The sequence below is a fragment of the Arachis duranensis genome, chromosome 3 (assembly GCF_000817695.3).
Source record: "Arachis duranensis cultivar V14167 chromosome 3, aradu.V14167.gnm2.J7QH, whole genome shotgun sequence".
In the NCBI taxonomy this organism is placed as follows: Eukaryota; Viridiplantae; Streptophyta; class Magnoliopsida; order Fabales; family Fabaceae; genus Arachis; species Arachis duranensis.
In genome coordinates, this window is record NC_029774.3 from 33517190 (window position 1) to 33529693 (window position 12504).

At 35.3% G+C, this 12504-nt stretch overlaps 1 protein-coding gene across 3 annotated transcripts; it reads right to left on the reverse strand.

Moving 5' to 3' along the window:
- Positions 1–1286: 1286 nt before the first annotated feature.
- On the reverse strand, positions 1287–4453 carry LOC107478591 (uncharacterized). Of its 3 annotated transcripts, none has more exons than XM_052258424.1 (9): positions 4091–4453; positions 3670–3746; positions 3323–3572; positions 3084–3188; positions 2823–2951; positions 2616–2665; positions 2442–2539; positions 2080–2364; positions 1287–1993 (listed from the first exon to the last, which is right to left on the reverse strand). In XM_052258424.1, the coding sequence occupies exons 2-9, from the start codon at positions 3737–3739 to the stop codon at positions 1490–1492; spliced, it is 1491 nt and encodes a 496-aa protein (XP_052114384.1). In that variant the 5' UTR covers positions 3740–3746; positions 4091–4453; the 3' UTR covers positions 1287–1489. The 3 variants fall into 3 exon arrangements, with proteins under 3 accessions (XP_052114384.1, XP_052114382.1, XP_052114383.1); XM_052258422.1 differs by having other exon boundaries at positions 3670–3778; XM_052258423.1 differs by lacking the exon at positions 4091–4453 and adding an exon at positions 3987–4060 and having other exon boundaries at positions 3670–3778.
- Between the last annotated feature and the right edge of the window lie 8051 nt (positions 4454–12504).

Consider the following 12504-nt stretch of genomic DNA (forward strand, 5'->3'; position numbering starts at 1 on the left):
AGGTCTATGATTTGTTTGAATTGAATAGGGGTACCGAAATTTACTTGTTTGTCTATGTTGCAATTATTTTCAAATTATATCATTTGGACCGTAACAAAAAGGTGTCTTTCAAAGATATACTGGAAGTCTGGAAGTCCTAAAAGATTTGTCTGGTTCATTCATGTGAAAAGAGAAAAGTATCACCAGAGACGTATATATGTCCCAATTTTAATTTCATTTTGCTATTCTAAATGAATAATTTGGTTTTTGGTACATTTTTCAGTAAGTTGGCCGACACTTTTTGCAATGTATGTGTACTTGATGACTCGTCATTTTTTACAATATACTTGTACAATAAAGCATAAGGAATAATAGTATACAAACATTAAGAGTTGTTTAATTTTAGCTAATGCACAATTATTCAATAGATCTTTGACTTACAATAAAATTATATCAATTAAAAATTTTATAGAAAGTTTTTTTTTCCTGAAATTCTTTTGTTTTGTTTTATTAATTTTAGTCATAAATTTTACAATTTTAGTTCAAAATGATAGAATTTGTGCAAAAATTGCAGAGTTTTGTTAACTAAGAGCAGAATTATACAATTTTAGTGCAAAATTACAGAATTTGTGCAAAAAATACACAATTAACTATGTGCACAATTACAGAATATTAGTGCAGAATCTCAGAATTAGTGCAGAATTGCAGAATTTAATTTACTAAGCGCAGAATTACAAAATTTGTGCAGAATTACAGAATATTAATGCAGAATTACAAAATTTTAGTGCAGAATTGCATAATTTTATTAACTAAGTGCAGAATTACACCACTTTAATCCAAAATTACAGAATTTGTACACAATTGCAGAATATAAGTGCAGAATTTTGTAGTTTATTTGTAGAATTGCACAATAAACCTTAAAACCAAACCTGTTGCATAATGAAAGTGCATAAAAAAGTGCAGCTTTGCACAAACACTATTAAAATAAAAATAAAACTGCAAAATTCAAGTGCAAGATTACACAAACATAAATAAAATCAAAGTAAAAATGCAGAATTCAAGTGCCGGGTTTTACAAATACAACTAAAATCAAAGTAGAATCACTTGGAATGCATAACTTAGGACAAAACCAACATTGCAATTCTAAATGTGATGATCTATAAAGCCAGAATTATCTAAAAAAAATTCATTTTTTTCTGATTAGAATTTTTACATTTAGCACGACTATGACCACTCTGATCACATCGCCTACATTTCTAAACACGCACGTCTCGAGCTGATATTACTTGAAAGTATTTGATTCCTAATTGAACTCGATAAATAAATAATTAAATAGTAACAATTTACTTGGATCTTGCAACAAATTCCGGTAGGCAATTTTTGATGGCGTTACATTATAATAAAAAAGCAGGGAGCTAAATTACTTAAAATCTAAAGAAACCTGAACACCCACCACGGAAATTGAATATTGAACTTTTGAGGAAGAAAAATCAGAGAGAAACTTACCTCTTTAAAGAGGTTGCTCCAATCCGTTTTTCATGTTACGAAGTTCTACAAGCAAAGTTAACAGAGCTTCACACATTTCGCGTGCATCAGGTTCAGTAGGATTTTTCTTCTTTGAAGAGTACACCATCCATGCATGATCAAGCTTCATGTTTGGTCTGACAACCACCGATCCTGGAACTTGAGCATCACGGCACGTGACAAGGCCATCACTCTTCTCTCCATACCTTAGCTGGAGGTGGAGAGCACACACAGCCATGGCAGCAGATATAGGAATCATTACTGGAACTTGGCGTCCGGACACGAGACAGGTGTCGGAGTGGTCTGATTTAGGCAATGGGAGCCACGGAAGTTCTGCATGAGCTATCTGAGTCATGGTGGCAAGAACACCAGGTGCAATCCTTGCTTCTGAATGGAAGGATATGAGAGGAATATCTAGGGACAACTCGTGCTTCGTGATGAATTCCTTTCGCTTCTCGTATGTGAGATCCTCCAGTGCCCGTATGTCACCCTAAAGTACATGATTCACACTTACTGTTAAGTGTGGACATGTGAAATGGCCTAAACCCAAACAATTGCCAACAAATAATTGATTACCTTGATTACTTTGCAAATTAGAAGCTCCATGATCCTGCGGGTTTCTTTGTCTCCAATCTGGCCTTCACGGAGCATATCGGAAGCTACAGGGGTGCCACCATATGGACTCTGTACCAGTGCCAATCCAGCAACTTTGTTCTTCAGATTCGACCAATACAACGACAGAGCAGCCGCAGCATCTATCCCGCCCTTGCTGTGTCCTAGTAACATGACAGGCTTGCCCGAACCCCAATAAATCTCCTCAATGTATTGCTTGAGTACCAAGGCATTGTGTTCTACCGATGCCTTAATAAGTCGAAAGAGAAATAAGAAATATTGGAAAGTGAAACTGATCCACTAAGTTAGATAAACTGATCAATTACCTCACTATGAACTTTTGCAATATGGCAAGCTAGACCCATCTTGGAAAAGAACTTCTTAGTGGCAACAAAATACAAGGGTCCATGGTTGCTAAAGAGGCCTATCACATATGAATATTGTAATTTCAAGGCTAAACTAAAATGGTACATAAAATTTACGTGTGGATTTTGACATACCTGGAATCAACAGATAAACAAATGAGTTGGGCAGTGTGTGCTCTCCATCCCTGTAGAACACAAACTGAAAAAGTTTTATTTCAACAAACTCCTCCAAAGTGATGAACATGAAGCAACCAGCTACATTTTGAATAAGAAGCATAATATAATAACATAGTAATAGTTAGCATTTCAATTTAAGCCTTTAGGCTAAGATAAAATTGTGACCTTATGTCGGCAAGTAATTCCAAGAATCTTGAAGTTCCATCCTGTACTGGAGGCATTCCAGGAGCATGCTGCAACCAGCCAATATCATCATAGGAACCGCGCAAGGTTTTCCGCACGCGAGACACAAGTCTGAGAATGCCAATCATTACCAGTTATCACTTTCTTGATGTATTCAGAAACACAATAACAGGAATGAACTGATCTCCATCTAAAATCTAATGTTGTGTTCCCACAATATTGCTTTCATAAACCTTGTTTTACCTATGAACTTGATCGTGAGCACATCTAATGCACAAGAAAGAATATCGGAAAGAAGCCATTCCCAAATTCCAAGCATATTGTATTCCATATAATGGGAGTGTCAAACTGCACACACAAGTTGTCTTCCAACATATTAGCAAAGCAAAACAACTAGCCAACACAATTTACATCCATGCAATTTATTATCTATTCGTTTGTAGTATAGTTGGATATGAGTTATGAAGATGTAAGGTTGTTACCCTTTGTAACAAATTGAAGGAACAATTGCAGTGATATGACTGGCATGTACAATTAACGATCTTGTATCTACAAGCAGTTCTCTTGTATTGTAAGAGGCTCTATTATTTTCACAGATTCCAATTCCACATTGAGGTGGCTTCCAAGATGTGCTTATGGTATAGCCATTTGAACAGCATACTGAAGAGGAGATCGTCGGTGTGACCCCAAAATTTTCAATGCATCTAATTGCATCTCTAAGTACCAGATCCTCTGCATCATGCAAATATGATACTTTGTTCAAACAGAAATTGACAACTATGACGAGTGATACAGAGCAATTAAGCAGCGACAAAATAGAAAAACTCACCTACGAATTGAATAAATCGATCACTTATATAACTTGTCAAGCGCAAGAGACTGTTGAATATGTCATCCATGAATCAGCTAAGAAATCCAATCATATCATTGCAACATGCCTGAAATCAGGAACCGCTTTAGATTCGGATAAAATTGAATCATAAATGTTCAATTTTTGTCCATATGTGAGTCTCTTTGGACACCAACTCCAGAAAATGAAAACACCCTTGAGAATTTGCTCATCATAACCACAAACAAGCATTGCAATAGAACAAAAAAATTGAAGAAATAAACATAGCTTGATCCAAGCATATGCATAGGCCATACCCATACGTATACATTTGGAACTCGGTAGAAGTGGCTTCCAAGCAAACATTATATATATATATATATATAATAAAGAGAGAAAGGGTGTGAGATCAATGGATTACCACGGAGCTCAAAGAATGGTGAGAGGGATTGACACGCGATCGTTATCCACTGAGTAACTTGAATATGAATAAATCAATAAATATATATATAATCATGGATGAGTGGCTGGCCCACTCTTACTTTCCTTTTTTTCCAATTTGATGGCATGATATTGCTGCCTGATGATTTTTATATTCTTCTTTTGCTTTTCCCAATTTTTGGTTGCAGCAATCTGTTCTCTCTAATGTTGCATCTTCTGAAATTCGGGGAAGCTTTACAAGGTTGTGTGTCTGTTGTTTATCAACTGACAGCAAAAGCAAAAGGAAAAGCTGCGAGTTGCTGTAAATTGTAAAATCGACAAGTGAAAGATCTAAGGCAATACTGTTTGGATCCAATGGAACAGGGGACAAAAATAAATCAAAGTTCAAGAGACTGGGGCCCTCTGCTTATCTTGAATGTATCGTAATGGATTTAGGTGATGGACAAGTGGAAAGGGCACATGACGATGATAGTTCTCTCTGAACAAGGAGGGGACACGTGTTGCCTTGGGAGTACTGTCCTGTTCATTCGTGTGTATCCACTAAGAGTATATATATGCCTTTTTAAAAAAAATTGTGGACTAGTTCACTAGTTCCTGTAAATAAATATAGAATGGTAGGAATTCGAATTTTATTTTATAGATACAATAATTTATTGATTAACAAATAATTTTTAAATAATTCGCTAAAATAAATATAGAATAGTAGAAATTTATATTTTATTTTGTATATATAATAATATATATTAATTAATAATAAAACTTTTGATAAAACTCGTGAATGATTAATTCTTAATTGAAAGATCACATAGGAAACCAAAAAGTATAGACCTTCCAAAGTTTCGTGAGGTCAAAGATTAACAAGCTCGCTTGTGCAGTTGTGCCAGCTTTCTGCAAGGAATTCAGATAGCAGAGATATGCGACACTCATTGTGTTCAAACATTCGTATACACAACGTCACCCAAAAAAAAAACAATCGTATACACAAGGAAAAATTCAGAAATTAATTTATGAATGGATAAAAAAATAGTGATATGCAGTTATATTGATAAATGGCGTGTTATGCATAAATATAGAGCTGTCATAGTCAGATTCGCAAAACAGATTATATTTTGATGGAAACGAAAAATAAAAAATGCTACGTCCTAGCAAAACGCAAACTGTATTTGATAGGGAGAGAGAACCATGTCTCAAAATGTATTCTTTGTTTTCTGTATGCAGACATGACTAACATGTTGACCATCTCGAAACGTACTAAACGCACGTTGCGATTGGTAGATGACAGGGACAAATGCAAATTATGATTGGCAAGTTCTCTTACTACATAGACGACAAGTATGCATTGAAAGTGCTAAAGCGGTCTTTATAAATAAAATGCAAACTGGGCTGGGAGTGAAGCAAGGTTTTCACTTCGTTGAGAATGTGTTGGAGACAAAGTATAGTAAGGTACCGTTCGTGAGGAAGAAAAAAGAATACAGTGAAGAATTAGGATTGCAGTGAAGAAGAAAGAAAAAATTGTTGATAATTTTACCAAATTTGAAGAATACATTATTAAACATCTAAATCATCTTTAATGAGTAAGTACTTTTTATTTATTTTATGATGAGTAAGTAAATATATTTATTTGTATTTTATGTATTTATGTTTTAACTATTATTATTATTATTATTATTATTATTATTATTATTAAGAATTTATTATTATCATTATTACCGTGATAGTTATAGTTGTTGTTAGTTATTAAGAAAAGTATTAATACTTTTATTAATGTTATTGTTAACACTAATTATAATTATAAAGTAATATTAAAAATTATCATTTTTTTGTAGAGTATCAGAAATTTGTTGTTCAGAAAATTAGATCCGTTAGAGATTTTTAGCGAGATAGCTGCGGCGTCACTAGTATTTACTGGATTTCAACACGTTTTACGAGTAGACGAAATGAGAGGCCATTCTACACTCCTAAGTGTCTTGGTGGAGCGATGGAGGCCGAAAACTCACACATTTCACCTTCTAGTCGGCGAAGTGATGATGACGCTGGAAGACGTGACACATATTCTTGGCCTCCTGGTTAATGGGGAGTTCATCACTAGTAAGACAGACAGCAGTCACTAATTTTTTGTGAAGAACTGCATCACTTGTTTTGGTCAGGAGTTCGATCTGTACGATCACGTCTTGGGTAAGGTAAATCTTGATGAGTTCGGCGGTGCAGAGACACCGAACTGTGTGACACACAAGAGTCCATTGAGCGGTACGTCTGGGCTCACATTTCCTGTGTGCTCAGAACGGTTGTGTTTACGGATAAGTTTACCACTTCATTGAACTTGAAGTTTCTGCCTCTACTTCGAGATTTCCACCGGATTCCACTATACACTTGGGGCAGCTAGTTTGGCACATCTATACAGATCTTTGTGTTGTGCATCACGATACAACTGTAAAGAGATGGATAGGTCACTCATACTTCTTTTTATTTGGGCGTGGAAGCGTATGCCGTTCCCGACGGTATTGTTTTTTACTATTGTTGTTGTTGTTGTTGCAATCATTCTAATTTTGTTTAGTTGTAGGTGAGGACTCAATAACATGGGAGTTGACAATGTAAGTTTTAACCATTTATGTTAGGCTGCTTATTTAGAATAATAATTTTACTAATCAGTGTCGTGGTTGTGCAGTTTATATGGTGGTCGTATATGGGAGTGGGGTTTCCGGAGTACCTCACTGTAAATTTGTTTATGTGCTCCACAAAGTCGCCCCTAGTGTCATTCGAGTGTTTAGAGTGGCATCCGACAGATCGAGTTAGACGACAGTTTGGGCTACAACAGCTTCCACCGAACTCGGTATTCAAGATTGGTCGTGATCATTGCAGGCGATTAACAGGCCCACAAAATTATGACTGGAGAGACAGGAACAGTCAATGAATTAACTTGTGGATATCTGGCCGCTATAACACACTGCAGTTAGGGGACGAGATTGTCGACTTTCATCCTCTCCCGGTGTACTATGAGTAGTACACACAGTAGTATGGCCATCACCTACGACTGTCAGATAGAGTTGCAAGTGAAGAGGCTGGCGCGAATGAACCACAGGAACAACAGGCATAACCAGCTGGACCTCAATAGCAAATTCTCCCTCATGAGCAGCAGTTTCAGGTGCCGGGTCATAAGCACCAGTATCAGGCACCGGGCTATGAATAAGGGTTTCAAGTATCATTAAGGTTTATTATCATTAATGTTATTGTCATTAATTATTATTATTGATTCCGTTATTAATTATTATTCAGGTTTATTAATTATTATTAATTATTACTAATTATTATCTAGGTTCTGGCATATGAGCACCACTTTTAGGTCTGGCATATGAGCACTAATTTCAAATGCCAGGGTATGAGCAGTAATTTCAGGACCTGGTATATGTCCAGCAGTTTCAGGCACCGGCCTACGGCCAACAGCAGTTTTCGGTATATGAACAACAACAGCAGTGGCCAGCATATGGGCAGTAACAACCGTACATACCGAAACCACAATCACATCAGACAATGGAACCTTACATACCACATATGGTAATTCTAGCCGATGGTCAGTTCAGTCCTTTGGTTGGAATTGATTCCATCAAATTCTCTCAGGTCCTGAGGGACACAGATTATTTGTTTTCGACGCCCAAGCTGCAAGGGCCCGGTGCATCTGAGTAGTCTGTTGGTAGTCGTGCCACGTCAGGTCATGCCAGTGACTTCTCTATGAATCGAAAGTCGGGTCATGTAGATCATCCTTGTCCTTCCGCACCACCGAGCACCGAGTTGTTCGATTTGAATGAATTCCCGTAATAGGAAGAGAGATTTCTGGGACATGACCTTCAGTACGAATATAATTATAGTGGAGCAAGTGCTCCGGACATGAGTAGTTCCGGTTTGTATGACACTGCCGGTATGTCTCAGGATCATCCGTATAATTTATGGACATAGACTGCACCCTCAGATAAATACACCCCATCTTTGTATTTGAAGAAGGCACCGAGAAAGTAGTCTATTGCAGTTTAACTTTATATTCAGTGTTGTATCTCGTATTGTATATTTAGATATTCATGTTTGTTCTTGTATTTATTATTGTTTATTTAGTTTTGTTCTCGTATTTATCATTGTATATTTATTGTATATTTATCTAAATTTGTATTTATTATTCGGAGTTTAATGCATACATAAATAATTTGCACAAATACATAAAAAGCTTACACACTAGTTTGAAATAGGTAATGAACTTACATAAAAAAATTACATATAATTGTTAAGTAGGTTATAAAAGGTTACATAAAAAGTCACGGACCAGTTTAAAATGCAAAAATAACTAAAAATCTTATTAGCTATTGACCTCCGGCAGAGTTTGGACCTGCGCGTTGAGAACATCGGCTACAGTTATGTCCCTCCCGTCTACATATAGTACACCGACGAGGACCACACATATCCTACGAATCCATCTCATTCAAGTAGCGGGTTGACTTTGTCTTCCTTTTATCACATGCCTCAATGTTCAATTGGCGATCACCTTCACTCCTTCATATCTATCCCACGTAGATGGGTCACCCATCGAAATAAACTCACCTTTGTACACCTTGCAAATTTCAGACATCTTGTACAAATTATGCACATATAATTGCCAATTAAGATGTTGGTTAACACAACATGCAAGAACATGGTGACATAGGAGTCGCTCGACCTGGAAATGGCCACAATCACAGTGTCATTGTACAAGGTTAACAATGTAAATGGAACCATCTTACATTTCGCAAACCTCAAACATCTCATTGTGCCTATCGAATCGATTGACGACAATGCTTCCTGCACGTCGAAAACTTTTTTCCACTCTTTTGGTAGCAAATTCTGAATACGTGAATCCATTGCGGACACGCTCATGAGCCTCGATGCTCTTCCAAGTAAACAATTCATTCAGCCGATAGAAAGTAGACCTAACAATGGCAGTCACAGGAAGGTTGCGTGCACCCTTCAGGACAGAATTTATGTACTCTACCAAGTTTGTCGTCATATATCTCCAACGATGACCCCCGTCAAATGCTAACACCCATCTCTGAACACTGATCTAGTCGCGCCATTGAGTGTGTGCCTCACCCCGCTCTTTAAGTCTTTGGTAGTTTTTGTTGTACTCCTGTTCTGTCCTAGAATAGCTTGTTGAACATACCATGTTATTATTAGCAATTGCCACAGGATTACAGTGAATAGGACCATAACAGCAAATTCAAATACCTGTGTTAACCACGAGTTTATGCAAATACGGAGTCTTGAACCTCCATAAGAAGTTGGCCCCGATGTGCCAGATGCAGAACATGTGTCATGCTCTTGGTGGTGACCATGCATCATTACTGCGAGCTATTGCTACATCGATGGAGTTATGGCGGTCAGAAATAATGTCCATGCCATCAATGGTAACAACATATCTCCACAAATTGGTTAGGAAAAACTCCCACGCTTCTGCCGTGTTATGCTCGACCATCACAAATGCAATAGGCACAATGTTTTGATTCCCATCTTGTGCACAGCAACTAAAAGTGCACCTTTATATTTTTTGTATAGGTGTGTGCAATCAACTTACACCAATGACTTGCAATACCTGAATGCTACAATACACGGATAGCAGCTCTAAAAAACGCGATGGAGAACTCTTACACCTTGAAGCTCCTCACTCTCACGGTAAACAGGGAGCGTTTTTATTTGAACACGAGACCTTGGCATCTTCGCAGTCATTGCTTTCAACCACACTGGCAGAGTCTGGTAAGAAACTTTCCAATCACCAAAAATTGTTGCGACAGATTTCTGCTTTGCCAACCAAACCTTGTAGTAACTTATAGTGTAGTTGAACTTGGATTAAACTTCTACAATAATAAACTTCACTTTTATCGACGGGCTGCTTCAACCAATGACCTAATAGCATTTACAATTGTGTCTGAGTCTAACTTGGCATGATCTTGTGAAATCGTGCCCATGGTGCACATGTGCTTGCCATTGTATCTCCTGATCTCTCAACAAGCTTTCTTTCGAATCAAGCTAACTCGGATAAGCCAATTGCACCTTGCACCATAACCCTTGCATTTTGCATAGAATGTTTGCCGTTTAGTCTCATACACAGTGTAATCAACTCCTCTAGAGATAGTGTAGCTTTTGATTGCAGATATCACCGACTATCTAGAACCAAATTCCATTTCGACACTAAACTCACCATCTTTTGCTACAATATTGCCTTCACCTACGACATGCGAACCACCATCAGTCGGACAAGGCAAATAAAATAAATGGTAGTGGTAACTTCAATTAATAATCATAACATACCCATATTCGCATATTCATGAAATTTCGGGGCATTCATGGCTTCGAGATCCAGAATCTGCATAAAAGATGGAACACCAAAAGAGTGATGGCTTACAATCGCATCCGCTTTATTTTGCACTACTGGATTGCCTGCCAGGTCTCCGTCATCGTTTTCGTCATCGACTTCATAGTTGGCTTCAAACTCCTCTTCACTATCGTTGTTATCTTCTTCCCAATCTATATCCCCGAGCTTATCAACATTGACCTCCGCGCCAACCACGCTCATCCCCGTATGCTGTTCGAACTCAACGTACATCTCTATCATCGACACGTGAAATCGGGTTTGTTGATAAATACAGAATATATGCTACATACTTGCGTTGTCAGTGATGGACATTATTTGAAACTGTATCAGCTCACTAAATACTCGTATAGGATTCTTGTATAAAATGTTGTTCACCCTTTTCGAAATGTGACTTTGTATGTTATCACAAAGACCATTTTGAATACAAAATTCATGGTGCATGGAATAGCCCGATAACGGACATTCATAAATAAAAATCACTCATTCGTGTGTGTTTAGTATAATCTCACCGTTATTATACACTCACAAATTTACAACACTTTTCATAATCTCAACCTCACCTAACCTGACTTTTTTTACACAACTAATTGTCAAAAAAACTCACAATTATGACATATATGCAAGAAAGAGTAAGAGGCGTAGAAGTGAGGATGGATGAAATTGCGTTTCGTATTTATAGGCAAGGTTTTTGATTAAAATATTGTTTTCTATACAAAACGCAACCTGCATTTTGAGGCCTTCAAAAAAAGCTTTCTGACACTATCAAAATGCAACATGCATTTGTGGGTTTCAAATGAAATTTAAATTTTGCCCACTCAAAAAACGCAACCTACGTTTGGCTAACACCAAAATAAAAAATTGAACAACTAATATTTTACTAAACACAGCCTACGTTTGGTAATTTTCATAAACAAAAAAAAATGTAAAAACTCAAAACGCAAGTTTTGATTTGTATCTGACATCATAACAGCAAAAATTTTTGCCACACGTTCATTTCATTGCGTTACACTATAATTTTTTCCATATGAAAAAAAATGAGATGGAAAAATCAGCTAAATATATTAATATATAGTCTAATATTAATTATCAATATATAGAGTTAATAGTCAAATTTCTCTCTAAAAGATTATCTATTTTTTAAATTAGTTTTCAAATAATTTTTCTAGTCATATTAGTCCTCTAGAATGCAAATCAAATTGATCCTTTCATCAGTTAGATGATAACGTGTTATTAAGTATTATGTGACATAATGACATAGTAGATTAATACTACATGTTACAAGATGACTGGTTGATATGTCAGTTTATTAACACTTGACATGTCACGTGTCATTTGACATGTTAAAAAATTATTTATAATTAAAATAGTCCCTAAAAGTATACACGTAAGTCATTTTCATTCCTAAAATTTAAAAAATCAATCAAATTAGTCCTTATATAATTTTTTTTATTTTTTTTCATAATATTAAATTTGAAATACTTTTTGATACTACTAATTTTAATATTATTTTTCAGACATTGATAAACAAAATTCTCTTTACATAAAAAATTAAAAATAATTAAATTATTATAAAGTTATTGTATCATTTGTATTTTAAAATTTTATATTTTAAAATGTAATTTTTTATAATATATTTTTTTATTTAAATAAGTTTATCAAATTATTATTGATTATATATTTAAAAATTTAATATTTTGAATCTCACTAAATAATATAATAGTTATTTTAAAATTTAGGTTTTTTAAATTTTTTAAATTTAAAATAGCTATTATATTTATTTAATGAGATCCAAAAGATTAAAACTTTTAGTATATAATTAATAATAGTTTGATAAAATTATTTATATAAAAAAATTTTACTACAAAAGAACTAAAATTTGAAAATAAAAAATCTAAAAATACATATGAGAAAATAACTTTGTAATAATTTAATTATTTTTATTATTTTATTTGAAAAAAATTATTTATTAAGGTGTAAAAAATAAGATTAACATGAGTAGAATTAAT

Coding starts and splice junctions, on each gene's coding strand:
- LOC107478591 (XM_052258424.1), bottom strand. CDS start 3,739: ATGGATGACATATTCAACAGTCTCTTGCGCTTGACAAGTTATATAAGT. Junction 3,573..3,669: donor TCGATTTATTCAATTCGTAG/GTGAGTTTTTCT, acceptor TGCATGATGCAG/AGGATCTGGTACTTAGAGAT. Junction 2,540..2,615: donor TGTTTATCTGTTGATTCCAG/GTATGTCAAAAT, acceptor CATATGTGATAG/GCCTCTTTAGCAACCATGGA.